Below are 27,736 nucleotides of genomic sequence, written 5' to 3' on the forward strand. Positions count from 1 at the left end.
ACATAGGGTCGCTATGAGTCGCAAACAACTCGACGGCACATAACAACAACAACCCCTCTACTTTGACCTTGGGAGCAGAGTCATGTACTGATTATAACAGAGACCCTGCAGGCAGATTGCCTGGGTCTTAATTTCTACCCTACCATGTACTGGCTATGTGACTTTGGGAATGCTACCTGACCATGTATTAGTCTCTTCATCCATAAAATTGCAACAGAAAATTCCCCACTCAGCAGGGGTTTTATGGACGTGGAGTGACTGGCTACGTGTAAACAGCATGATGCGACATTGTTAAGTAACGTGAGTTAATACTACCACAATCAACACCATGAACATATATTACTCCACAGTACTAAGGATCGTGGACTCTGTCCCTGTTCCCCCACAACCTGCCCTTGCCCTCGACCTCTTTCTCTCCACCTTGTCCTGACTCTGGTCTACAGTGGAAGTCTCTAGAGAATCGTAGGAATTCAGGACCAGCTTTGGAGTCACACACTAAGTTTGCAATCACAATGGTTTCTTGGTGAAGTTCTTTCTCTGAACCTCAGCTGACTCCTCTGTGAATGGTGTCTATCTTAGAATGTAGTTATGAGGATTGGAAGCACGTGAAGAAGCTGCTCCTAGCCCATAACAGGCCCCATTTATATTCTTTTTTTATCAAAGTTTACAGAGACTTTGGATTTCCATTCATTCATTGTTGCACTTTTCTTCCTACCCATCCCTTCCCCTCCCCCAGTTCGTTCTTCTTTTTGAAAAAAGAAAAAAGAAAAATTATTTCATTGTTATATAATCCCTCCCCCCAAGTCTACTCCACTATGCAGCCTTTGTTCTGGACTCCTGTCCTGACAAGAATACCTAATCATATATCCCTTTTAAACAGGTCTCTAATTCACTTGTTTCAATGCAGTATACATTATTTATCCCCTCTTTCTCATTCTTCCCCCAACCCTGATGTCAGTCCCATTTTACAACAGTGGCACTATGCAGTATTTGTCCTTTTGCAACTGAGATATTTCACTCAGCATAATGTCCTCCAGGGTCACCCATTTTGTATACTATTTCATGAGTTCCTTGTTGTTCAATGCAGCATAGTATTCCATTGTGTGAATATACCAGAGCTTCTCTATGCATTCATTTGTTGATGGGCACTTAGGTTGTTTCTAATTCTTTGCTATTACAAGCAAAGCTGCAGTAAACATGGGTGTGCATATATCTACTTGGGTGGCAGTTATGGACTCTTTGGGGTATATTCCCAGTAGTGGAATTGCTGGGTCAAATGGTATTTATATTTGCAACTTTTTGAGAAAGCACCATACTGCCTTCCATAGTGGTTGCACCATTTTACACACCCACCAACAGTGAGTAAGGGTTCCAGTTTCTCCACAACCTCACCAGCATTTGATGTTTGCTGTTTTGTTAAATTTTCCTATTTTTACTGGGGTGAGATGATATCTCCTGGTTGTTTTGCCCATTTGTATTCTTATCTTTTTTTGTGATATGAAAGAGGAAACCAACCATGGTGCTCCTTAAAGGCAAAAATGGTGAAACTTCCTCTCACATACTTCGGCCTTGTTGTCAGGAGGGGCCTGTCTGTGGAAAAAGGCAGCATGCTGAGGAAGGGAGAGGGTCAGAGAAAGAGAGGAAGCCTCTCAATGAGATGGATAGACATAGTGACTGTAGGAATGGGTTCAAGCATGGTGGAGATGATGAGGTTCGGGCAGGATTGGATAAGGTTCAGGTCTGTTGTTCACATGGTCGCTCTGAGTCATGTTAGACTTGACAACAAAGTAGAGCAGAAGTGTTCCCCCTTAGAGGACCTTGCAGAGTCAGCGCCATCTAGAGACACCTTGCCCGATGAGCCTGTGGGAGACTGCCAGCTGAAGAGAAGAAAGGGGGGGGGAGGGGTTTGTGCGGGGAGAAGGGTGCAACAATGAATGAATGGAATCCCAAAATCTCTGTAGATGTTCACTGAAATGAAAAATAAACAACCTAAATTAAAAAAAAAGAAAAATCAATGGAAACAATGAATGAAAGGAAATCCAGTCTCTGTAAACTTTCATTAAAATAAATAAATAAATAGAAAAATGAGTGAAAATACAGGATTTGTTAAACTTTAAAAATTGTTTCATTGTATTAATAAAATTTGAACTGATGCAAAAAAAAAAAAAAATAACGCCTCCACCCCTGGGCAGGATAAGGGCCTGGAGTTCCTTCCTTCCCAGCTCTATGTCCAAGGCTGATTGCAGGGTGAAATCCAAGCCCCTCTATGCCCTGACTCCCTTCCATAGCCATACCCCAAGAATCTAAACTTTGGTGTTCTCTGGCAACCATTCTATCCACTGCTCCCAGCCGCCCCCTCAGGGAGCTGCACTCTGCAGAGGCCAGAGCAACAGGCTCTGTGACATAAGGAGATGCCTTCTAGCACCCAAATACCAAGCCCACACTGGGCACAGGACTTGTGCACATGACACATAGTCTTTTGTGTCTCTGGGAGCTTCCAGGTATCATCAAGCGCATCTGTGTGCACGCAGAAGCCAGCACCAGGGTTGGGGAGCACCTGACTTAAGTCTCAGGAGAGCAGTGCTGGACTCTGATTAGAGCTCGTGACCTGCACGTTGCCAGCCTCTCTTCTCCCCTCTTGACCTCTGGAGCCTCTTGTCCCTTCCCCTACAGGATTCTAGGGATTCTCGTTAGAAAGGGATGGAGAAGGAGTAGCAAGGAAGGTGCATTGGTGCCCACTTCCACAGGGCAGAAAGGGTTAAGTCAGCCTTTCCCCTCCCTCCCAACCATCAACAGGGAGGCCGGGTTAGGTGAGTGGAGATGAAATAGCTTGGGAGGGGGTGAGGTCCCTGGGGATGGTTGAGGCTTTTAGCAGGTAGAGAGCAAGGCTGTCAGGATAATGGCTTTTCCTGGCACAGCTGATCCCTCTGGGGTCCCGATGCTGTTCTTGAAGCCAGAGACAAGAGGAGACTGGGAGGCTTCAGAGAAGAGGGGTGAGGACCAGCTCACCCCTGCCCACAGCCCCCACATGTGGCCTTAGGGTGAGTGCATAGGATGCTGAGTGTTAGGTCCCCCAGGCCCCCAGCACACTTTCAGAGTCCAGAGGTGCTCTTCGGTAGCCTGTCCTTCTCACTCTGTCCACAAAAACCCCTCTCTAGCTCTGCAGCCAAGCTCCAGAGGGTTAACTGCCGTAACTGGAACTAGAACCCTATCTTAGGGCTCAGACTTCCTACAGCCATGACCAGGAAGCCGTACCAACATGGAACTGAAGCTCAGAGGCCCAGAGCAGCAGGCCAAGACACCAGACCGCTAGCAAGTGTCCTCCTCTTACCCCCTAGGATGTTAAAAGTGAACTCATATGTTTGGCAGAACAGAGGCTGGTGTCCCTGGGGTGCCCATCCCAGAAGAAGGTGGGGGCCAGGCCCAGCCTGAGTGGGAAGGAGAGAACTCAAAGGTCTTTGTTTTCTTTTATCAAGGTCATGGCTTTGAGCAAATATGCTGTCTGGTTCCCAGAGCTGAGGGAGGGAGAGAGTAGGATAGTGGGAGCCACACCCTGCTCTCCTCCCTGCTCTCCACCCCTGCTCTCCACCCCTGCTTTCCACCCTTGCTCTCTGGATTTTCCTCCCACCTCTCCCCAGGTGCCTGGTGCACCCATGATAGGGCTCCACTCTGTCCTGAGAAGGCAGGGCAAGTCCCCTGTTCCTCCATCCTCCAGACCTGCCTCTAAGGCAGAGATGGCCTCTCCTATATATTCATGAGGCAGCCACATTCCAAGGCCCCATGCCTGGACCACACTCTGTCCCTGGAAGGCATTCACCCAAGAGCCAGCCCTTTTGCAACAGGGACAGTGGTGGGAGGTTTGGCCTCTAAGGACAGCTAGATTGTGTGTTTCTGATACCACTGACTCATGACAGAAATTTTCTATGGGAAGAAGGACTTGAATGGATAAGACAGAAGAAACTGAGGCTTGGAGTGCGACTCGAAATGGCTCATGGGCAGGTGACAGAGATGGGCTGGCTGGCTGATCTTGGTCAAGCAGGTCAGAGCAGCTAGAGAAGTGAGGCAGAGCTGTGGCCTTCCGCTCCCCACCTCCTGTTCTCACTTTAGCTCCTTTGTCTCTACCCTCAAAGGCAGTACCCTCTGGGTGTGAACAAATAGGAAGGAAAGGTCCTAGCTAGCCCTCTTATTTTTGCCCTTGGTCAAGCTAAAATGTACCCAAAGTCTCAGCCTGGTGCAGATGCTGGTTGGACCTTGGGCCTCTGCTCAAAGGAGTTGAGATGAGCTGAGGTCCCTATCCTGAGAGAAGGCGGATCTAGTCGGAAACTCCCTTCTCTCTGCTCTCTGATTCCCCCATAACCGCTAATCCACAGGTCCCAGCCAGGACCTGCCTCCACCCTGAGTGCCTAGCACTGAAGGTGGGACATTGATCCTGGAGGGTTTTGAGCCTTGGGTGAGGCAGGGGGGCTGCCACTTGAGGAATGATCAGGGCTATTACTCTTGGCAAAGTGATGGGCTCTCTCATCCTGGGTTTCATTTATTAATTAGACTCTAATGAAGCATCACTAATTGCTGATGATTCTACAACACTATAGGTGGGCCTCAACAATGTGCAGAGTAACTGACTCTGGAGCATGAAACCCCCTTGTAACTAGGGCCTGGCTGAGGACAAGGGCCTGGCTGAGGCCTCCATCCACGCAGGCCTGGCTTCTCTCCAGATTTCCTTCGGGAAAGAAGAAATGATAAATTCCCAGGAACTCACTCTAGGATGGGTACTTCGGCAAAGAGAAGAATCCTTCTGTGAATTAAGAATACTGCTTCTCCTCGCCAACTCAGATTTCATCTGAAATAGCAATCCCTTCTTTCAAGGGGAGGGAGGGCTTCATGGCCAATGTGCCCCCTTTAGCCCCTTAGCAGCTCAGGGAGGCAGTCAGGGCAGGGCATATATTCGTTCCACACAGCCCAGGAGGAAGCCATAATCACAGAGGTTTGAGATTAGTGTGAAGTCAGACTCACACCCATTCTCCTGGGCACTGTTGCCCCCTTTTCTCTATCCTGGGAAGAGAATTTCCTTTTCCTCAGAGATAGTTTTCTCCCCCTCTGAGAGGAGAAAGGATGCAGGGTCAAGAATGGCCCCTGCCTGGCCCATCTGCCAGCTTTTCTAGTGGCATGCTGTCATCTCTCCTGCGACTAGCTTGGTGCAACTCCCTGAAAGCCATCCTCCTAGGCAGAGGGAGGAAAGCCCATCTGTCAGTCAACATCACATCCTCATGAGCAGGGAATGGCAGTCACCTTGGCAAGTTATAGGCGTGGGTGAGTCACCATTGGGCAGCTCGCTCATCTTGACTTGGTACCCTTAATAGGTCACTGTGAAGGTGCCCCTTTTTTTGTATTCCCTTTCTCAAGGATGCAGGTTTTGAGCAGAAAGGATTTGGGTCAGACCTAATAATTGTGACCTTCCCAACTGCAGAAGGGAGCTGTGTGTTTTCCAAATTGTCACAGTCTCTCCTGCTCTCTGTTGTGTCATGTGTCTGGTGAGTTGCAGATTTAAATAACTTGCGTGGACTCAAACAGCACTGACTGCCACCTCTGGTACAGATTCATCTGATGAAAGCATTTTCTGTCGTGTGTGTGTGTGTGTGTGTGTGTGTGTGTGTGTGTGTGTGTGTGTGTTCTGGGGAAGAGATAAAAGAAATAGGGAGATCACAAGGACAGGGAGAGCTGAAATGGAATCCAGAGCCCCAGCTCTCTGCCCAATGGTCTCCCTCACTTTTCACTAGATCACGTGACCTCCAGTCCTGAATCCCATGAGGGCCAGACACAAACAGAGCGAAACAGGGTAGTGAGTCAGGTCAGAAATGCCCATGGAGGGAGGAGCCCAGACTACACTCTGAGTATGCTCAGAACTAAGCAGCGGAGACAGCCGACCTAATAAATGTCATGAGGACCTGGTCTCTCGTCCTGAAATCTCCCCTTAAAATTTGTTTCTCTTAAGGGAGCTCTGGCGGCCTAGTGGCAAGAAGCTGCACTGCAATCCCAGAGGTACGCGGTTCGAATCCACCAGATGCTCTTCTGGAGAAGGAAGGGTAATCTCCTCCTGTCCTAGTCAGGTCCAATTTGACGGTACACGCACAAAAAATAATAAAATAAAAGATAATTTAAAAAAAATTTGTTTCTCTTAGGCAGACTTTGCCCTCAGCTGCCCTTCTAGGATTCCAATGTCCCCGGGGTAGGACTCGTTCTTTTGGGATCTGAATAAGTGTCTCAGGCATGAAAAGTCCTCAGGGGCTTTGGGCGGGGCAACAGGGAACATCTGGAAAGAATCCTGTGGTTGTCATCTGCCCAGGGGTCCCAGGCCAACTCTCCTTTTAACCACTGACGCCAGCTGTGTTTACAGCTCTGGGATGCAGGGATGTTCTCACTGAATAAAAATTTGGAGGCTCAGCCTGAGGGAGCTACGTCATTTGGAGCAGGTGTGGGTGGGAGACCAGGACTCAGCCAGAGCCTGCTCCCTGACCTTCGCCTTTTCCCACATACATCTTGGCGACTTGGCCTCTGCTGGAGCCAGTCATTGACAGTCGTCTTCCTCTAACCAGCCCTGTGACCTCAGATAAGTCCCTTCACTCCCCTGGGCCTTGGCCTCTTGTCTGTAACATGGGTCCAACACAGCCTGCTTCTGGGGCTGTTGTGAGAATGCCGTGTGGAGAAGATGGAGCCCTTCCAGGTGGGAAGTAAAGCAGCAGATGAGGGCTGCTTTATTCCTGGTTGTGTTCCTATGATCACAGTCACGGTCACCATGATTGTTATTTTAGCTGAGCCCAGCCCTCTGGTTGCAGGAGACAATCTCCCAGGTCACCAGTGAGTCATGCTGGGTCTCCACCCACTTGCCTGGATCTCCGTCCTCTGAGGCCCTTGACTACAGGCTCACAGCCAGACGGAGAGGTGGTATGAAGTTCAGCTCCCAGGAGGGGTCTCCAGACACACCATATGCAAAAGGTCAAGGCAAGGTGGAAAGAGATTAGATTTTGGAATACCAGATTGTGGTGTGGGGATTCAAAGTTCTGTGACCTTGGACAAGTCATGAAAATGCTCTGAGCCTCAGGAGCCTCATTTATAAAGTGGTATGATAATATAAAAAGGGAGCTCTGGAGGCTGAGTGCTAAGGCATTGGGTTGCCAGCCTAAAGGCAGGCAGTTCAAATCCACCAGCAGCTCTAAGAAAGAAAGATGGACAGTTTCCTACTGTGTGATTTACAGTCTCTAAAAACCCACTGGAGGATCAGCTATGAGCCAGTTCTGACCCAACAGCACACAATAACAATATTATGCATAGAGTTTTGGATTACATTATATGAAGCAATCACTCCAGCTACATGGTTGTTGTTGTTATTGTGTATTGTAGGGTTGGAATTGAGACCCATAGCTGACCATCTGGCAGGTTTTCAGAGGCAGTTAATTACACAGGAGGAGACCGCCGACCTCCCAAGGAGCAGCTGGTGGCCTTGAACCACATGTCTTTGGGAGTTTAGCGCAGCTTTTTGCCACTAGGCCACCAGAGTTCCCTAGCTACATGGTAGACATTTGATAAATATAGCATTCATTTTCTTTCCCTTTGTTATTTCAGATAATTACCCTACTTTCAATACTTTTTCCAATTAGTCTACAGAGTACAGGCTCAGTCTGGGACCAAGATGAGGGCACAATCGTGATTAGAGTGAGGCCTCAGAGTGGGACCAGGCTCAGGGCTAAGTGTATAAGGAGGGTTAGAAATCAGAGTATGACTGGGCTCAGGGCTCAATCTGGGACCAGAATCAGGGCTCTCAGGCTTAACCAAGGAAACCACAGTTTCCCTGAGCGTGATTCTAACTGACCTCCCTCTCCCCTGGCCTGAGCCAACCCACCCATGTACCTATAGGAAGCTGTGCCCCTCCTTGGTGGTACTGGCTGTGTCCGCCCCCCACCCCCACCCCACCCCATTCCTTAGCTCTTAGCAACAGGCAGTCAGAGAAGCAGCAGCCAGCCCTGGCAGCCCAGCTACCCAGCCTTTAGCCAAGAGTCAGAACCTTAACATGCTGTCTCCTGGCTGCCCCTTCCCAATATCCCCCTGTGTGCCGGAGCACCCCCACCTGCCAGTGCCACTACCTTTCTGTCTCTGCTGTGCTCTGACTGGCAGGTCTCTCTGTGCCAGGCTGGGAGACAGGTGCTGGGCACTGCTTAGGCCCCAGAGCCTTGAGCCAAGCAAGCCTGGGGAACCCTGAGCCTGGGCTCCTGTCCAGAAGGCCTGGACATGGAACCTGTCTCAGGGCTGCTCAGCTGGGGATCTTATTGCTTCTAAAGAACTGAAGCTGTTTTCCAGGCCAGAGACCAAACCATACAGGCAGCTGACTTCAGACTATCAAATTGTAACAGGCTTGGGAGAGCACCGGGGTCAACTTTACATCCGGGTCTTGAGAAGACCAGGTAGGGGAGGAACCAACCTGAGGTCACACAGGGAATCAGAGGCAGCCTCTGGGTCATCCTAATCCTAGTCTGTTGATTTTCTTCTGATAGGTCTCACATACCAACTGTGGGCACTGCTGAGGATTCTCCCTAATCCGTGCCTTAGCCCTGTCAACATCTCCCCCAAAGGCTCCACCATCATATCACCATAGCCCAGGTTCTTAGGGCAGTTTCGCAGGCATTGAGAAGTAAGGTTTAACTCTCAAAGTTACACAGCAAGCTAATAGCAGGGTCTGATTCATTCACTTATTTGTCCCTTTGTTCTTTTCTTCTACATTTGTTTATCAACATCCTTCTCTGCTCCAGAGACTGTCTCTACTGACATGGTGAGTAAAACTGGCCTGGTGGTTGCCCTCACGGAGTTAGTGGCACATGGTTGGAGCAGGGAGTTCTGACACAAAGTAAAATAATAATGACATAAAAGCACATGTGAAACTGAATCTCAACACTGAGTGGAAGGCCGGTTCTTCTGAAGAAGAGAGTGTGCAAGGCCTGCTCAGAGAATTGAGGATGTTCATGGTGGCTGGAGCAGAGAGGGGAGGGTGGGCTTTGTTGCTGGGGAGCCAGGGAAGGTGAGAAAGCATTGGAAGACTCAAGGCAAGGGATTCAATCCTCCAAAGGCTGTGACTGGAAGAAGGAACAAGATTAGAGTTAGAAGAACAACTAAGAACAGTAGAGCAGCCTCAGTGAGCTGTGGAGAGTTAGTGGAGAGAAGTGGCCGAGAGACAGGAGAGGAAATGGACAAGGCTGAGCACAAAAGGATGTGATTTCTGTTGCCAGGATGTAAGTAGAATCACCTCAGGAGAGAGCATAGGAAAGGAAGAGCCACAGAAGGTCAAAACCCGAGACACACAGACATTTAATAGCAGGGAAGAGACACAGAAAAGCCTGGCCACAGAGGAAAGGAAGAGAGTGGGCTATCTTGGAAACCAAGAGAAGAAAGGGCTTCAGATAGACTTATAAGGGACTAATATCATCCATTAGCTTTGGTGGCCTAGTGGTAAGAAGCTGTGCTACAGTCTCAAAGGCACACAGTTCAAATCTACCAGCTGCTCCACAGGAGACAGATGGTGAATCTCTTATGTGATTTACTTTCTCTGAAAACTAACCGAAGGGTCAGCTATGGGTTGGTTCTTACTTGATGGTACTCAACAACAACACAGGATCACCCAGAAATGCCCATTGGGCATAGGACCAGCAATGGTGCTCAGTGAAGAAATGGAGTTGCACTGAAAGCCAGGTGAATAGCTCAGAAGGAGGAAGAAAGAACCACAAGATAAACAAGTGTTTCCCATTGCCCAGTGGACTTGTTATCCTGGGATAGTCAGGGTAGGGGACACAAACTAAAATGTCTCAAGGAAGATGCCTGTATAAGTTGTGAAGTGGGAATACCCCAACCTAGGGTAGGGTGTCCCCATCTTAGGGCCTGGTATCTCCTCAGTTTCCCACTAATGGGTCATTCTCAGCCAGAAGCTACCCCTCGACCCCCGTACCATGTGCCCCCTAACCCTTTGTTGGGAAAATCTACCTTTCTATAACCAACAAACCCAGTTAGAAGGGCAGATCCAGACTGAGACAGGAATTCAAAGCACCCAACACCTACACCCCCCACACCCCAATTTGAGGTGAGTGGGATAGTGAATATAACAGAAAACTAAGCTTGGTCAATTAAGCTTAGGATACTGGAATAACAGGTCAACAAAAAAGATGGGGGAAATGTTTTGAAAGAATGAGATGGTACATGTATCAAAGGGTTGTAGTAGTCATCATAAAATGAGAACTTTAGCAGACTTTCTTGTGCTTATTTTAAGCTTTGTTTTTCTGTATTTCCAATTAGACACTGTGGCTACTCTATTCTTTCCAAGGCTCAAGATCCCCAAGGAGACTCTCTGAGGTTCCTGCGGGGCTGGGGTTAGCAGTGGAAGCCCTGTTCAGATCCTGACAGCTGGGTCTCCATCCTGGAAGCCCTCCCTTCGCAGTTCATTTGCATCTCATTAGCACCATCGCCAGCAGGCCGGCTCCCTGCCCCCTCCTTGGGTGGGGATGGGTGCAGCAATGAGCTCCCCACCCCCCACCTGTCACACATCTCCTGCCCTCTCCGCCCCTCGAGCTGCAGCCCCTGGGAGGGCGCAGGCAGGATCCGTGAGCCCAGCCCTCCACGCCCGCCACCCAGGCTCTGGGCTACCCTTGCACGTTCCCATGGAAACGGGGTGACAGCGCAGGTCGCGCAGCCTGCAGAGGAGCTCGGCGGCCTCCCAGCTCCCCGCCCCACCGCCCAGGCTGGATTGGTGATAGGCAGCGCCTCCATCTCCAGAGATGATCGGCGATAATTGGTTTATGGAAATAGCTGAAGGGAGAAGGCGAGCTCCTAGCTAGAAACCAGCCTCCCTGCCAAGCCTGCTCTCTACCACCTGTCCTTCCACCACCAGGGAAGTGGAATTGGGGGAGGGGAAAGGGGAGGAGTCGAGCTGGTGGAGATGAGGCCTTTCCAGGCAAGCAAGTGTTTCACCTGTTGGTCACCAGTTTAGATTCCCTTTCACTCTGTGTGTATGGGGGAGGGGGGAAAGGATGAGAGAAGGGTTGTTGCTATAGGAACGAATATCTGCCTCAGTCACTCCCTTGACCCTAAGCCTGTGCTCAGGTCTATGCTGGGTGCATTACCGCAGAAACGGAAGAAGGCATATTGACCTTGGTGAGCCCAATTTGGGGGAGGGGGGGGCGGGCAGAGAAAGAGTCCCAGATCCTACCCTTGGGGAGAATCACTTAGCAGTGGATATAAAGCTATGCTTATATATAAGTAGGTCAGGCAGTGTTCCAGTTGTGGGAGTTCAGAGGCAGGAGAGAGCAACTCTGGTGGCTGCCTGGAGGAGAAGACTTCATAAGCAAGACTCTGAAAGTAGAGGATTTCAGCAGGGGGAGGTGAGGGGCTTGAGCAGGCAGTTCTGTAATGGAAGCTATGGGCAAAAGCCTGTTGGCAGGAAATGGTGATGATGATGGGACTGGGGGTAAGGAGGTGTGGATAGTAGTATGGTGGGAGGCAGTGGTGGCTTTGGAATATCTGCTGGAGGAGTTGAGGGACCACAGACATACTGGACAGGACGTTATTGCATAGTGCTTATAGTAAAATCTGAGAAAATGTCTAATGCTCAAATTGAGATGAGGGGGCTAGATGTCTCAATGTCCTTTTGGAAGATGTGACTAGCAGATTGGCCTCATATACTAGGCTGTGAGAAGAAGAAATCCAGGTCTCAGCTCAGGTCGGAGGAGGGTTGGAGAAGAGGTGCATCAAAGAACAGAACTAATGACTTTGTAGTGATGGGGATGATGTCAAGGAGGAGGGTAGCTGTAAAGACCCTGCTCAGGGTTGACTGTGGTCAGAAGAGACACCCAGAGGTCCAAAGAGGCTTGCTTTTACCTTCCCCATCCTGTGACCATGGCCCTTCCCCCAACATCAGCCTGGACCTCTGTTTACAAGAGCTCTGCCCTGTGAGGTCAGAGTTATAGACAAGATGATGCCAGCTAGATAAGGGATCAATGAACAACTTGCTAGAGCTCTTAGCTCTTTCAATTGTGCAACCCTGGAGGCTTCATCTCATGTACCAGAGGAAAGGACTTGGAGGAAAGGGAGCAATCTGCAGAGTCCACAGCCCTATGTGATTCCCCTCCAGACATCCCAGGCCCAGACCCAGCACCTTTGTGTGCGTATATGACGAATAGCCAAACTTAGCCTCCGTCACAGTCTTTCCTACTGCCCTGTCCCACTGTCAAGAGGCACTTACACTATCACATAGGGCCATGGTTCAGAGCCATCCTTGCAGGTAGGAAGGTTGATTGCCCCATGGAGCGTTATCATGATAGTCTCCTTATTAGAGGGAGAGAGGTGGCTGATGCCAGACTTCATGCTCTGAGAGGTGTTCAGGGGTTCCTGTGGTTCTTCAGGATCCTGTGGGGAAGAGTCAGAGCTGAGTGCCCTCTTCCAGTGTGGCCACCTCCCTTAACTGCCACTCGATGGCCTCTAGTCTCGCACACAGTTTCCTTCTAATGGATAGCTTCTCCTGCCATTCCCTACCCAGCCTGGAATTATAGGAGTACTTGTCTTTTATTTCTTCTCCTTACCTCTATCCCTTACCCCTGTCTCTCGCAGGCCTCTCCTCCAAGTCCTGGACCCACCTGCCGAATGTTGCAGAACGAGGAAACGGCCTCTTCCCTCAACGTCTACTTATATCCAGCCTGCCCTTCTCTAGGCCACCTTTCTTGGTCAGAGCCATCTTAGTCAGTCCACCAGATTGTCTCACCCATAACTCCCAGCTCAAGAATGTGCCAGGCCTTCCTCCTGCTGCTGTCCTCTACTCCCCTGCCAGGATGAGAGCAGGTTGAAGGTGCAGGAATCCTTCCACCCATGCCTAATTTCTGGCTATCTAAGATTACATCACCTCAGTTTTTAAGTCTATAATCACATACAAGCTTTTATTTTTACAGATACTAAAGGGAGGTAGTTGGTAATAATAACGGCATTTTGCTCCCTGTGTTGGGAACCCCGGTGACGTAGTGTGTTACATTTTGGCCTGCAAACCAAAAGGTCAGTCGTTTGCATCCACTAGCTGCTTTCTGGTATAAAAATGGGCAGTCATCTTTTATAAAGATGTTCATGCTTGGAAACCCAATGGAATTGACCAAACAACAATGGGTTTGCATGATTTTTAACCCTACAGTAACGATTTATTGTAGAATAAATCTTCTTAATTAGTATAGAAATGCTTGGAACTTGCAGAACAAGTTCGACTTGTCTCAGAACCTTCAGAAAGACATCTGGACATCCAGACTGACAGGAAGAAATAATGTCTAAAAGTTTCCACTGATAAAGTGATAACCAGAACTGCACTAGACATTTAACAAAAATTTTAATTATCAGCTATCTGCTTCCCCTCAGCCTGTTTCTCTTTCTGACATATTGCTAACATTTGATGGAAGGGAGTTTGGAAAATCTTAGAATGCAGGTGGCCTTGCTTAGCTATGCTTGCTAATAAAGGGTCCTGTCTATCTGTCTCTTCTTGAAACTAAGGATTTTTCTTTGGAATTTGAGGATCCAACACTCTAAACACAAGTATTAGGGTGACAATACCCTCACTTGACATTTTGACGTTCCACTTGCTTTTGAGGTTCTAGGAATTGACTACCTAAGGTCCTTCCTGTGCACAGCACTTTATGAAGTACAAAGTTTTCAACATCCACAGAGTCCCTCAATACATTAATGGAAGTTATTGAATATGCCAGTCCTAGAGGCCACATGCATCATCCAACCAGGAAATCCTGTGGACTATGAAGGAAGACAAAGTACCTGCCTACTTATAGGACCTCCTAGGTCATTGTCTCAAATAAACACATATATATTCCAATCTGCAGTACCACAGTGATGAGACATTCTGGGGCAGCCAAGGAAAGCTGGGAAGAGGTGGTGCAGTGTAATCGATCGTTTTTCTATAGCTTTTCTCACCATGATCTTAAAAACTTCAATCAAAACACATGGTTCAAATCCACTATCTGCTCTTTGGGAGAAAAATGCACAATCTCCTCTTCTGTGATTTACAACCTCTGAAAACCTAGTGGAGAGTCAGCTATGAGTCAGTTCTGACTTGGCATACAGCAGCAACAACAACATAGGTACATATGTAGTTGTTGTTATGTACCATTGAGTCAATTAAAACTCATAGTGACCCTATGAACAATAGCTCTGAACTCTGCCCTATCTTTTTTTTTCTTTATTATTATTTTGTGTGCATGTACCGTCAAATCAGATCTGACTGGTACAGGAGGATATTGCGCTTCCTTCTCCGGCAGAGCATCTGGTGGATTCGAACCGTGTTCCTCTGGGATTGCAGTGCAGCTTCTTGCTACTAGGCCACCAGAGCACCCCTTCTCTGCCCTATCTTGAGCTAATCTCACTGTCTCCAATATACCTGGCTCCCATTACCACTGTCACTGTGTCAATCTGTCTCATTCAGGACCTTCGTATCCTGCACTGACCTTACCCTTCCAAGTATGATGTTCTTCTCCAAGGACTGATTCCTCCTGTCAACATGCTCAAAGTATGTCAGACAGAGCTTCAAAATCCTTGCCTCTAAGAAGTAGCCTGATTTCATCCTCTCCAGGACAGACCTATTTGTTCTCTTGGCAGTTCATGGTATGTTCATTACTACTCTTTTCTGGCACCACAACTCAGAGGCATCAATTCTCCAGCTCTCTCAAGCATAACAAGTAACTGTGAAGACTATGAAGGGAGGGGCTATTCCTTGAAGAAAGACAGGATGCTGGTAAGGGTGGAGAGTTAGTTAAGGTGAGGAAGACCCTCAACCAGGTAGATTAACATGGTGACTGCAGCAATGGGCTCTTGTGTGTCAAGAAATGTGAGGATGGCACAGGATAGAGTTCAGATCTTTTGTTCATAGGGTTGCTTTGAATCATACTTAACTCAATGGCACCTAACAACAACAACATGGCCAAGATCAGGCACACCTTAGTTTCTAGACTAACATCATTGCTCTTTAGCACTTTGGAGATGTCCCTAACAGCCGACTTTGCCAATGCAACTCATCTTTTGATTTCCTGACTACTGGTACTAAGAGTGTTGATTGTGGATCTGAGGAAAATGAAATTATTAACAATCTCCATCTGTATGTTGTCATTGCCATCAAGTTGGGACCAACTCATAGCTGACTATATTGAGTTTGTTAGGCTGTAGATTGCAGGAGAGGAGGCTGTCCATCTTTCTCCTAAGGAATTGCTGGATGGTTCAAACCACCAGAGAGGATCAGCCTTTGGGTTAGCAGGGCAACTCCCTATCGACTAAGTCACCAGAGTTCTTCTGATAATTGGATTGTTGTGTACTGTCCAGTCAGAACAGATTCCACAGCTGGTTTTCAGAGGCACTTAATTGCACGGGAGGAGACTGCCCATCTTTCTCCAATGGAGCAACTGATGGATTCAAGCCACGTGCCTTCGAGATTGAAGTACAGTCTTCAAGCACTAGGCCACCAAAGCTACAATGCAAATAAGATGCTATATCTCACAAGGAAATGAAATAGTTTATTATGCAAATAATGTGCATGGCATGCTCATGGGGAGTGAGACTATGGAAATAAGGTCTATACAACTCTAACAAGGAAATTGGTCAGTTAGGCTTTAAATGGCCTCAGAAGCAGACAGTGTACTTCACTACCATCAAGAAATGCTTCCTTTGGACCTGGGATATTTTACTGAAAACTCTCTAAGCCCAAGAGAGCGTGAGCTATAGCACTGGAGATGGTGAGCGATGGATGGTGAGAAGCAATGGCGGTGGCAGCAGCAGCACAATCAAGAGATTGGCAGGAGGTGGTATAGTGGGCTTCTTGATTCAAGGAACAAAAAGCTGAGCACTTTCAGGCAGGAAGCTCGCTGGCAGAATGAGGTGCCTTTGGGCAGTTGGCAAAATTAGGCTGCACTGCTAACTCAAAGGCATGTGGTTCAAACCCGCCAGCTGCTCCAGTCTCCTCCTCTGTGATTTACAGCCTCTGGGAGTCAGCTATGAGTCAGATCTAACTTGATGGCACATGACAACAATCCCCACCCAAAAATAGAGGACCTTCAGGCAGTAGGCTTCCTGTCTGTATGGGTGCCTCTGGGCACTCAGGGTGGAACTAGAGAGCTTGTTAACACTAGCCCGAAATGGGTGGAAACTGTTTGGGCCCAAGAGGCCCGAAAGTCTGAGGAGCTGAACACCAGGGAGAAACCTCCCTCCTGACACCATTGTGAAGTTGTGCTGAGTGAAGAACTGAACCCTGAGTCTCTTCCAGTCCTTCATTGTAACTTGTTACTTCCCTTACAAACCACATAATTATGAATATTGGCTGTGAGTTCTCTGTGATCATTGCAATGAATTCTTGAACCTGGCAGAGAGTTTCATGGGAAGGATGGCTCATTTCAGAGTTGATAAAAAGGTTGGAGAGAGAAGATAGGTCTGACTTTGACTTCACAGGAATCAGCCTTGCCTAGCATTAATGATGGTCCAGTGGTAAGGAGTTGTGCTGCCAATTGAAAGGCAGGCGGTTGAAATCTGCCAGCTGCTCCATGGGAGAAAGATGGACAGTCCTTTCCTGTGTGGTTTATTGTCTCTGAAAACCCACTGGAGGTTCCACCATAAGTTGATTCTGACTCAACGTTGCATAACAACAAATACAAATGGTAATTATTTCTTCACCTCATGGAGTTAGAGGAAGTCAGATGCCCCTGCTACAACAGTTCTCTAGGAAACCTTATAGACTGAGAGGTACCACATGAATGAACCAAACAAACAAGCCAGAAAGCAGATCACTGTAAGGCAAGTTGCAAAATAGGAAGGGCGGAGATTTCTGAGGCCCTACGGAGACTCTTCAACTTTCAAGGCTGTAAGAAGTAAGGGTAGGTAAGTAAACTGGGAGTTTGGAGTACAGGGGGGCATTTCTGGTGACTAACTTTTGCCCCTCAAGCTGATAAATCAGAGCTGGCTACGTGAGGGATCACAGAAGAGCACCATTGGTCCCTGACAGGAACGGCGAGTCTCCTCAGGTCAGAGGTGGATGACTGGTTTATCTAGAGATTTGAGCTAATCAGACTTGGTATTTAAGGTCAGGCTCTGGTCAAGTGAAAGGGTCTTTAGAGTAGCAAGGCTCCATGGAGACCCTAAACACATATAAAGAAGGGAAGACCAGGGCCCACAAATGAATATGCGCTCGACTCACTGTGGGTTTTGGCCCTGGAGTCACCACTGGGAGGATGGATTCCTGGATCAGTCTGCCCAGTTAGTGAGATGCACCGAGTGTCTGGAGCTCGGCCCACATGACCCAAAATCAACCACACCCTGAGGTCTGGTTTCCTCAACTGGTCACTGAGAGGTTGGACTTTCTGTCTGAAACCTTCCCAGGTCCTTCACACACTGTCAGACCCCTACTCTTAGTTGGATTCAGTGCCACCTCTTCTATCTCCCCAAGGCCCTCAGAATATATGGGAAAATGAAGGATCAAATGCTTGAGCCTTTAGTTCTCCTGAAGACTACCATATGAGCCTCATGCTACTCTGATCCCCTTTCAGAGGGTCCCCTGGGAATTCACAGGCCAAAGTCCAGCTCTTCTCTTCCAGATTCTCTTCTTATAGTCTAGTCAGTGATGACTCCATTCTAGCTGTTCCAACTGCAACCTCCAAGTCCTCCTAGGCTCCTCTGTCGGTGTCTCTGTCAGTATATGCTATCAGTTCTACCTTCAAACTATTTCTATTTATTTATTTATTTTTAATTTTTGTGTGAGTGTACCGTCAAATCAGATCTGACTGGTACAGGAGGAGATTGTTCCTCCTTTTCCCGGCAGAGCATCTGGTGGATTTGAACCGTGTGCCTGTGGGATTGTAGTTGCAGCTCCTTGCCACTAGGCCACCAGAGCTCCCCTATTTCTAGAACCTGGTACTCTCCGCTTCTTGCCATCTCCATCCCAGCCCTCTGCTCCAAGACTTCTGGGTTGATTTCCGCACCAGCCTCCTGATTGCATTCCCTGTTTCCTTTCTTGCCTTCTCCCCTTCTCTCACCCCACACAGTGGCTAGTACAATCCTTTCTGAAAACGTTAGTCAGAAAAGTCACTTCTTTAATCAAAATCTTGCCATGGTCTATTTCACTCCAAGCTATGCAATGGCCCAAAAGGTCCTCTGCATACAGTCAGGTGAACTGACCTCATCTCATACGATGCACCCCCTTGCTATGCAGTGCTACGGTTACACAGATCTCACCTGCAAGTCATTCCTTGCATACACCAAGATCCCTTTGCTTTAGCAATACCTGCTGCCAGTGTTCTTACCCCAGAATCTGCTCCTCAACTCTGTAATCTCTACCCAACAAGATAAATACAGGCCTACCTCATTTCATTTAACTTTTCTGACAGTGCTTCCTTTTTGTTTGTACGTGTTTATGTTACGTTTCTTTATAAAACTCAATGTTTATTGGGAACACTGCTTCAGGAAAGTCTAACTGTGCCATTTCCTCCCCACAACCAGTGTGTGCTCATTTTGTGTTTTTATATCACATTTTAGTAATTCCCACAATATTTCAAAAATTTTTTTCATAATGCTGAAGGGAGGTAGTTGACAGTACTGATGTCATTTTGTCTTTCTTGTGACTAGTTGTATATTAAAGAATTATTGTAAACTTATCCTCTTAATTAGGATAGGAATGTTTGGGACTTGCAGAACAAGCTGAAGTTATCTCAGGAGAACCTTCAGAAATACATCTGAATGTCCTGACAGGAAGAGGTAAAGCCTGAAAGTTACCACTGATAAAGTGATAACCAGCACCTGACTAGACATCTAACAAAAATTTTAAATATGGCTCATCGACAAGCCTACTGATTATTCCCCCTCAGCCTTTGTTTCTCTTTTTGTTATTAATTTTTATTATTTTTAATGACAGCTCTGGCAGCCTGGTTGTAAGGGACTGTGCTGCCAACCCAAAGGCAGATAGTTCACCAGCTGCTCAAAAAGACAAAGACAGAAGATCTCCTCCATGTGATTTACAGTCTCTGAGAAACCTGCTGGGGTCAGCTGTGGGTTGTTTCTACTTCAACAGTGCGTAACAACAATATATTGATGATACTGGGTGGCAGGAAGTTTGGGGAACCCTAAAATGCAGCCTGCTTTGCTGCTGGTTTTCTCCATTGGCAGAGGCTTCTTTATAATAAAGGGCTTGCCTGTCTCTCTCTTCTTGAAACTTGGAGTTTTTATTTATAATCTGAATTTTACAGTAACGATGTTATTGAAAATTTAATAGGCTAACATGTAGTGTAAATATACCTCTTGAATTTACTGAGAAAGCACAAGTTTGTGTAGCTCTCTCTATTGGTTTATTTGCTTTATTGTGGTGATCTAGAATTTAACTGGCAATATCTATGAGATATACATGTAATTATGAGGTGAGGAAACTCTCCCCACTTTCTCAGAAGGTTTGGTTCTACAGAGAAGCCCCTCTCCTTCATCTGCTGATATGGTGACATCATAAGTGTCACCATCTGCAGAAGTGTTAATGAGAGCTACCTCTCCTCGTTTTCCTTCCAGGCAAAGGGGAGGGAGACTGGTACTTACTTAGAAATACCATTAGGAGAGGGGGATAGAAGAGTAGCCCAGGGACAGATTGCTCTCCTCCTTCCTAGTTTCTACACTCACCTCATTCTACATAACCGACTTTATCCATAGGTTTAGTTTTCTGATTTAGTTGGCTTAAGAACAAGCTGTCAGTCTGATGGTGAGAGTCAAGAAGTTTAGATTTCAGCCCACCTCTTCCCTCAACTCTGTGCTACCTCCATAAACCTTGATATTCTCATCTAACCTGGACTACAATGGAATGGTTTGTGATTTGACCTTCCTGGTATGTAGCATGTCTGTGGTTCCTGCAGTGAAGGTGGGAGAGCCGACTCATGTCATCTTGCTTCTAGATTTCTAAGACCGCTGTCCAAGCTCTCCTGTGGCTGTGAGGTTTCAAGGCCAGTGGCTCCCTTGGAAGGACCAGCATGACTATTTGCCCAAAGTCTCTCACTGACTCCCTGGCAGCCTTGGGCCCAAACCAGGCATTTTGCAGCCTAGAAGTTGTGCTCTCTTCTTTGCTGCCCCCTCTGTGCCTTCCCCTTGGGGACAGCCTTCCAGGGGAAATAAAGCTTGCAGAAAGGTTGGCAAGAATCACTTGAGTTTCACTTCTGAGCATAAGGCCAGCTGTCAGGCTGGCACCTCCTGGTGAGGCCTGCAGGCATGTGCTCGCTGGGCAGGCTGGGCCCAGGGCCAGGGAAGACTTCCGCCAAGTGTGAGGCCTGGATAGGGGGAGGCAGTGGGCCAGGTCTTCTGCCCTCTTTCTTTCCCTTGTCTGAAGGAAATCTGCTGACTTATTCCAGAGATGCACCTGCAGCAGGGCCAATATGTACCCCACAGCCAAGGATCTGCACTGGAGGAATCTATTAGGGGGTAAGATGTGTCTTTGCTGGGATAGCTGTGGATAATGGTGAAAATCGTCTGAGTCTTGGGCTCCATATATCTATGGGATGTGAGCAGCACTGGAAAGACAGTTGTCTTCTACAGACCGTCTTTGGGCCAGGGGCAGAGCTGGTGCCTCTCTACAACCACTCAATAGTACACAGGCTTACTGCCACCCACTCAGCACTGATACTGTTAGATGCCATCTAGTTCATTCTGACTCATGGCAACCCCTTGTGTGCAGAGTATAACTGCTGCATAGGGTTTTCAAGACCACCATCTTCCAGAATTGGATCACAACCTTGTCTTCCAAAATATTTTTGGGCCAGTTTGAACTGCTAACTTTTCTCCAATCAAGTGATGTGCTGAATGGTTTGTGACACTCAGAAAACTCATCAAGACTACTTCCAAACCCAGACACACTACTGTTGAGTCAATTCAGATGGCACAGTAGTAACTTTGTTTGGTGACTTAATGGGAAGGAGTGGTGGTTGCTAGCTCAAAGGCAGGCAGTTCGAATCTACTAGCTGTTCTGCAGGACAAAGATGAGCACTCTCCTCCCATGCAATTTACTGCCTCTAAAAACCCACTGGAGGGTCAGCTATGGGTTGGTTCTGACTTGACGGTGCAAAACAGCAGCAGCAGCAACCTTATAGAGGGGATAGAACTGCTCCATAATGTTTTCAAAAGGACACATCTTTAAGGAAACTAATTGCCATTTCTTTCTCTCTCAGAAAAACTGGTGAGTTTGAACCACTGGACTTTCATTTATCAGCCAAGTGCTGTAAACACTGTACCAACCAGGACCCTTCTAACACTCTTTTCTTTCACTGCCATCAAGTGAGAACTAACTCATAATAGACTCTCCAAGGCTATAAATCACATGGAAGGAGATTGCCTGTCTTTCTTCAGCCGAGTCTCTGGTGGAGTCAAACTGCCAGGAATTTAATAGTCTTTGGATTAGCAGCACAGTTCTCTACAGACAATGCCACCAGAGTTACCCCTTAACATTATTGTTGTTTGGTAGTGTTGTGTACCATCGAGTTGGAACAGGCACACAGTTGCCTCTCCAGTGGGTTTTCAGTTAATCTCATGAGGAGATTGACTATCTTTCTCCTGTGAGCGGCTGGTGGGTTGGAATTGCATGCTTTGGAGTGGGCAGTGCAACTTACCATTAAGCCACTAGCACTCCCTCTTAACATGCAGAGCAGCTGGTGGATTTGAACTGCATGCCTTCAGGTTTGCACTGCAGCTACTTACCACTAGGTCACCAGAGCTCCCTCTTAGGGGGCAGAAATCAGTAAGCAACTATTCCAGGCAGGGCTTTGGCTGGTCCACCCACTCAAGCCCTCACGGACAGTGGGCTGAGGCTGGGTGTGAGTCCTGAAGGCTGCCTGATCCCAAAGCACTAATGATGCCATCAGGATCTGGCATACGGACAGGGTCGGAAGATGCTCATTTCAGTGTGGCAGTATCCACACTGGCTGCCTTGCCCTCAATGACACAGGATTAGACAGCAGATGTAGGGGTGGGGGGATCCTGGGCTGTCTTACTTTGGGCTTGTTTGGATGGAGGGGGTGGGTGAGTAGTTGGGAGGATAGACCCAGAAGTGAGCTAGTTAATGGCCCATTAGACCCAGCTCCCATGAGCAGGAACTTAATTGATTCTGGAGGGGCGAGGGATGGAAGGAAACAGTCTCCTCTGCCCCCTTATTCCCCTGCTCTTGCCTTCTCTCTGCCTCCAGCAATCCTGGAGGCAGCCAGCGGCAATGAAGCCCAATCTCACCCTCCAGAAGGCCCTTGATCTGAAAGCCACACCCGCTGGAGAGGCTCAACCAGGGCTGGAAGCAGCTGGGTCACAGAGCACGAAGTCTGGCTGCCATTATCATTTGAACCAAAATCTCAGTGGGCCTCCGTTTCTCAAGCTGTTTCACAGGGCTTTGAGTTAAAAATGGTCCCCATATGCCCTATAGTTCCAGTATCTAAACTAGACTGAAAGTTTCAATATTTAGAGTTAGGAGAGAAACACATATGTGTGTGCTCTGTGGTTTATCTACATCACTATCTTCCCCTGGCCCTTTTGTGGATTAGGAAACAGGCTTCTAGGAAACCTCTTGACCCAGAGCACACAGAGTAACTAGAGGGAGCAGAGCTGGAGCTGGCACTTTTGCTGTGGTTGCTTTTGTTAAATGTTATTGTGTGGATTCTAACTTACAGAAATCCCGTGTGACAGCATAGAATTGCCCACAGGGTTTTCTAATCTGTGATCTTTACAGGAGCAGATGGCCAGCCCTTTCTCCTGCAGAGCCGCTGGGGGGTTTGAACTGCCCACCTTTCAGTTAGCAGCCAAGCATTTAACCCTTGCAACACCAGGCCTCTTTATTGCAATCTCTACCCTGTAACTCTGGAGCTCTGGTAAGGAACCGCATTGCCAACCCTAAGGCTTGTGGTTTGAATCCTCCAGCTGTTCCACAGGAGAAAGTTGGGCAATTCTCCTCCCGTGTGATTTATAGTTTTTGAAAACCCACTGGTTAGCTATGAGTTGGTTCTGACTCAAAGACTGTGGCGTAGTAGATCTAAGGTTCAAAATTACTTTCCTAGGCCATTGCTTTTGGTTTTGCCACATGGCTGGATGGGAATATGCAAATAGGTTATGTTAGACTGTCCATAGGGTATTGGCTAGTTTCACTACCAGGTTTAAATTGAGCAAGTTTAGCAGTAGCAGAAACTTGAGAATTTCACTACTAGGAAAAAAAAAAAGCAGAGACTGCAGTGTGCACACATTAGGGCCAGAGATTCCTGTATCAAATCAGGGCCTACAGAAGAGCAGCAGCAGTCACAGCAGACAATCAGAGACCTGATGGGAGACAGAGTTGACCTGGGACTGCTGCGCCAATGGCGTCAGAGCTGGGATCTTTGTTTGCCCAAGCTTTCTTGAGGCCTGGGACGAAGGTTCCTTAGTTAGCAAGACTAAGTAAGAGAGCTTTATAAAACACTGGCCTAAAGTCACAAGGCTGAAGGGTGAAGGACCTGAAAACACACTTCAGAAGCTTTCATGACTGAGAAATCGTATCCTGATGCAAACCTGATTTTAACCTGATAACTCCCCTAATAAACCCAGTCATTGTGACTATGATTCTTTGAGGTCTCAGCAATTATTGCAATGGATTTCAGACTCAGAAGAGCAGTTGGCATTAGTAGAAAAAAGTGTGAGCAGATAGGGGGCATGTCTGACTTCATGAGTGTTGGTTTTGTGTTGTGTATGCTGTTGACGGGGACAGTTTCCCTTTGTGGAATTAGAAGAGGCCATACATGGCCATCCCCACTCTACCTCCACTCTGTGGCATATGAACTTTGATAAATGACGATAGTTATAGAAAGGCTTCAAGCCTTTTGTTCATACGGTTGCTATGAGTCATGCTTGACTTGACAGCAATCAAAAATATAACAACAACCCTCACTTTGAGTTCTGTTGTCATAGTTTGTAGGGAGTTGTGCTACTAACTCAGAGGCCAAGGCTCTTAGTGATTAAAATCTACCAGAGGCTCCAAGGAGAAAGATGGACAATTTCTTCTTATGTTATTTACAGCCTCAGAAACCCAGTGAAGAGTCAGTGATAAATCAGTTCCTACTTGATAGCAATGACTTTGACTTGACCCTAACAACTCTGGTTCTTTGTCTGTAAAGGGAGAGGGCACCCCTGGGCTACAAATGTCTGCCCCCTTGAAGTTCTACATAAGTACATGGGCTAGCTGGCAATAGTAATAGGAGCTGCAATCCTTGTAGTAAGAAGTTTTTTAAAAGATGGCATATAAGTCAAAACTTACAAAGAAAAGGATCAATAGATTTAATTGCGTTATAAAATTTATACCAATTTCTATAATGGCCTCAAATTTACTGTCTTACCAAAGGAGGGGGTGGATGGTGTGGTAAAACACAAACGGAAGTACATATTTACAATATATGTAAAAGGATCAATATTCCTAACACATAAAGAGAATTAGACTGATAGACACAGTTAAGTACTCGAGTAAGGCTAGTAGTTTGAACCCACCCTGGACAGTGAATCAGGGTGACAGGAGGAGGACTGATGTCTTTGAACTGTGATGTTGGAAAAGAGTGCAGAATAACCCATGAACTGTCAAAAGAACAAACAGATGTGTCTTGGAGAAGGTGTATCCAGAGTGTTTCTTGGAGGCAAAAATGACATTTTTGTCTCACATACTTTGGGTATTACTAGGAACATTAAAAAGGAACATCACGCTTGAAAATGTGGAGTGTTGCAAAAGAGAGGAAGACCCTCAATGAAATGGATTGACACAGGGGCTGCAGTAATGGGCTCAAGTAAAAAAATGAGGGGCTGTCACAGGATAGGACAGGATTCAGATCTGTTGTTCACAGGATGTCTATGAGTCGTACTCAAGTCTACGGCATTAACAACCACAACAGAGGCACCTCAGGAGACAAACATGGTGGTCGGCTTCTAAAAGGTCATGAAAACCCCACAGACGAAAAGTTCTTCTCTGCACATGTGGGGTCACCATGAGTACGAGTCAGCTCATCAACAACTAACAAGGACTCAAAAAAGATGAAATACGAATCTGTAGTACTGTGTGTGCATTACGAACATCTTGGGGATCCTAACTAGTGACTGAAAACGTTTTCCGAAACTACAAATCAATCAGTTTCTTCCTCGGGACCCCAATGCACACTCCTTGAACTCCATATCCAGGTTGGCTGGGCAGATGGGAACCAGCATAAGGGGCCAGCTGGCAGCTCAAGGCCCACAGATGCCTGGTTCTGAGTGGTGACATTCCAAAAGGAGGCACAAAGAGAGGGGTGGATTCAGGTGAGATTGAGGAAAGCCTGGTTGGAGCTGTTGTCAGTGGCACTAGAGACCAGAGAGACGCCAAATCATGGGCAATAAACAAGGAAACCACACTGGCGTCTGGGCACCCTAGTTATTTGCTTATGGTGGCAAAGTACCTTTGTGCCTGCTCTTAGTGCTTTCTGCTGTCCCTGTGAGCGTGTGTCACAACAAAGGGCACAGGTACAGCCGAGTCAGGAGATGGTAAGGGAGCTCTCACATTGACTCATTCGCACGCCACTGCAACGAGATGTGAGTCCCTCCTGGCAGGATCCTGTCACTCTGTCACAGCTCTTTATTAACCACTTAGCATATATTCCATAGCAGGTTCTGGTGACAGCCCTGCTAACTCAAAACAGTGCCTCTCTGGTAGTTCAAACCCATCAGCAGCTCTAAGAAAAAAGATGGTCAATCTTCTCCCATGTGATTTACAGCCTCTGAAAACCTGCTGGAGGGTCAGCTACGGATCTGTTCCTGTGAGCAATGAAGTAAGAGCAGTACATGAGCCAGGAGAGGGAGCTCTGTGATTAAGACATTTAACCTCTTAGCAAAAGGCCAGCAGTTGAAGTTTGCCGACTGCTTCTCAGGAGAAGAGTGAGGTAGTTTGCTTCTGTAAAGCATTATAACTTTGGAAACCCTAAAGAGTAATTCTACTGTATCCTACAGGGTCTCAATGAGTCAAAATTGGCTTGATAGGAGTGGGTTTGATATGCCCAGTAGAGTCCCTGGGTTACAAATTGTTGAGCTAGGCTACTAACTTAAAATGTTAGTGGTTTAAATCTGCCCATAGGTACCTCAGAAGAAAGGCCTGGCAATCTGCTTCTAACTATGCAAAATCACCAGGCAATCCTTCCCAAAGATTATAGCCTTTCAAGCATTCCAGAGGACTGGCCTGCTCTGGAACATATGTGGCCAGCATGAGTCAGAATAAGCTTGATAGCAAATGGTTCGGTTATTTTGCTATGTGGCCACCACCGTTGTGAGTGATGGGGGTACAGCAGTGATCAAAACACACACACACAGTGTCTGCTGTCACGGAATTCATGCATCAGGAACATCATAAGCTGGGTCTGGAAGGAATGAGGCCGCAGGGCACAGGCACTGCCAGGCAGCAGCCCAGGGTCTCCTGGGAGTTTGTGGAGTGCGACAATGAACCACCTTGGTAAGTTCTCCAAGCAGGCCCGGGTGACCCAGCGATAAGAGGGCATAGCCCCTTTTATAGATGAGGAAGGTGCTGAGCCCTAGATCAAACTGCATGTCTGAGTCAGAAAGAACCCGGCAAGCATAGTTAATGGCATCACTTATTTGAAGTGTAACCACTTCAGACCCTTACAAGACACAGCGTGTAAGGCATATAACTTATCCTCATTTTATAGCTGTGAAAACTGACCTCTCTCCCCATTTTATAGCTGCAAAAACTGACCTCTCTCCTCATTTTATAGCTGTGAAAACTATGGCCCTGGAAGAGGGAAGCTTGTGTCATGATTAAGCATTGAACAAAAACAGAAGACTTTGAAGGAGAGATGCGTTGGTGCAGGTTCCAGCTCCTCGCTCCCCCAGGCCTCACCTTTTTCTTTTTCCGTCCCATCTTTTCCGAGAAAGAAAAACTTGGCCTTGTTTAACAATCCTGGGTACCAGTACCTGGTATTGGCAGATGATGGGGCATCAGTCCTGCACAGACAGCTGGCCACAGTGCCTGAAGGTCTTTGGGGGTGGCAAGTGGTTTAGGGATATCCACTTGTCATACACCAGCAGTTCTGAGGCTCAAGAGGGAAAAGAGGAAAGGTGGGTGAGTGTGTAGGGGGCAGGGATACAGAGCTTTCCTAGCAGCAAGATTGTCTATGTGTAGAGATTCTGTAGGGTATCTGGGCCATGGCTGGTGGGTAGGGGAGGTTAACAGCCAGGCAACTGACTTCTGACACCCCTAAAATTAAAGCAGCAGTGGCCCCTCTCTGCCCAGACTTGGAAACACTGTGAGCCCTTGTGCCTAGCTGGATCACCTGGGGAACACAGTGTGACATCACAGAACAAGGTAGAAGTTACACAGACACTTGTTCAGGTGCTTGGGGTGAAGGCATTCGGTCTTTACGTTTCCTGCTCTTGGTGCCCAACAGTCCATCAACCAAGATCCACCAATCACCTTTCACTGCTTAGACTGAAGGAGACCCAGGCCCCGCCCTTGAAGAGGCTCCTGTCGGGCTGGGGAAACAGCTATACCTGCTAAAGAAGCTGCAGGCATCCTGGTGATCTCTTGAGTGCTGTAGTCTCTCACTTATTTAATAATGGCATTAATAATAAAAACAAAGATCAGAATAAACAGGAATTCAAGAGAGTAGCTTCCTTCTGAAGGGCAAGAAAAGAAAGA

General features: G+C 47.4%; 1 protein-coding gene across 1 annotated transcript in view; it reads right to left on the reverse strand.

Moving 5' to 3' along the window:
• The window catches only part of CCDC33 (coiled-coil domain containing 33), a 171,195-nt gene that overhangs the window by 123,628 nt on the left and 19,831 nt on the right, over window positions 1-27,736 (reverse strand). The window contains exon 2 of the mRNA XM_006888390.1: window positions 12,275-12,438. Within this exon, the coding sequence (XP_006888452.1) occupies window positions 12,275-12,438 (164 nt within the window). The remainder of the gene's footprint in view (window positions 1-12,274; window positions 12,439-27,736) is intronic.

The sequence above is a fragment of the Elephantulus edwardii genome, unplaced genomic scaffold (assembly GCF_000299155.1).
Source record: "Elephantulus edwardii isolate Elephantulus edwardi_28Jun2011 unplaced genomic scaffold, EleEdw1.0 scaffold00066, whole genome shotgun sequence".
Classification (NCBI taxonomy): Eukaryota; Metazoa; Chordata; class Mammalia; order Macroscelidea; family Macroscelididae; genus Elephantulus; species Elephantulus edwardii.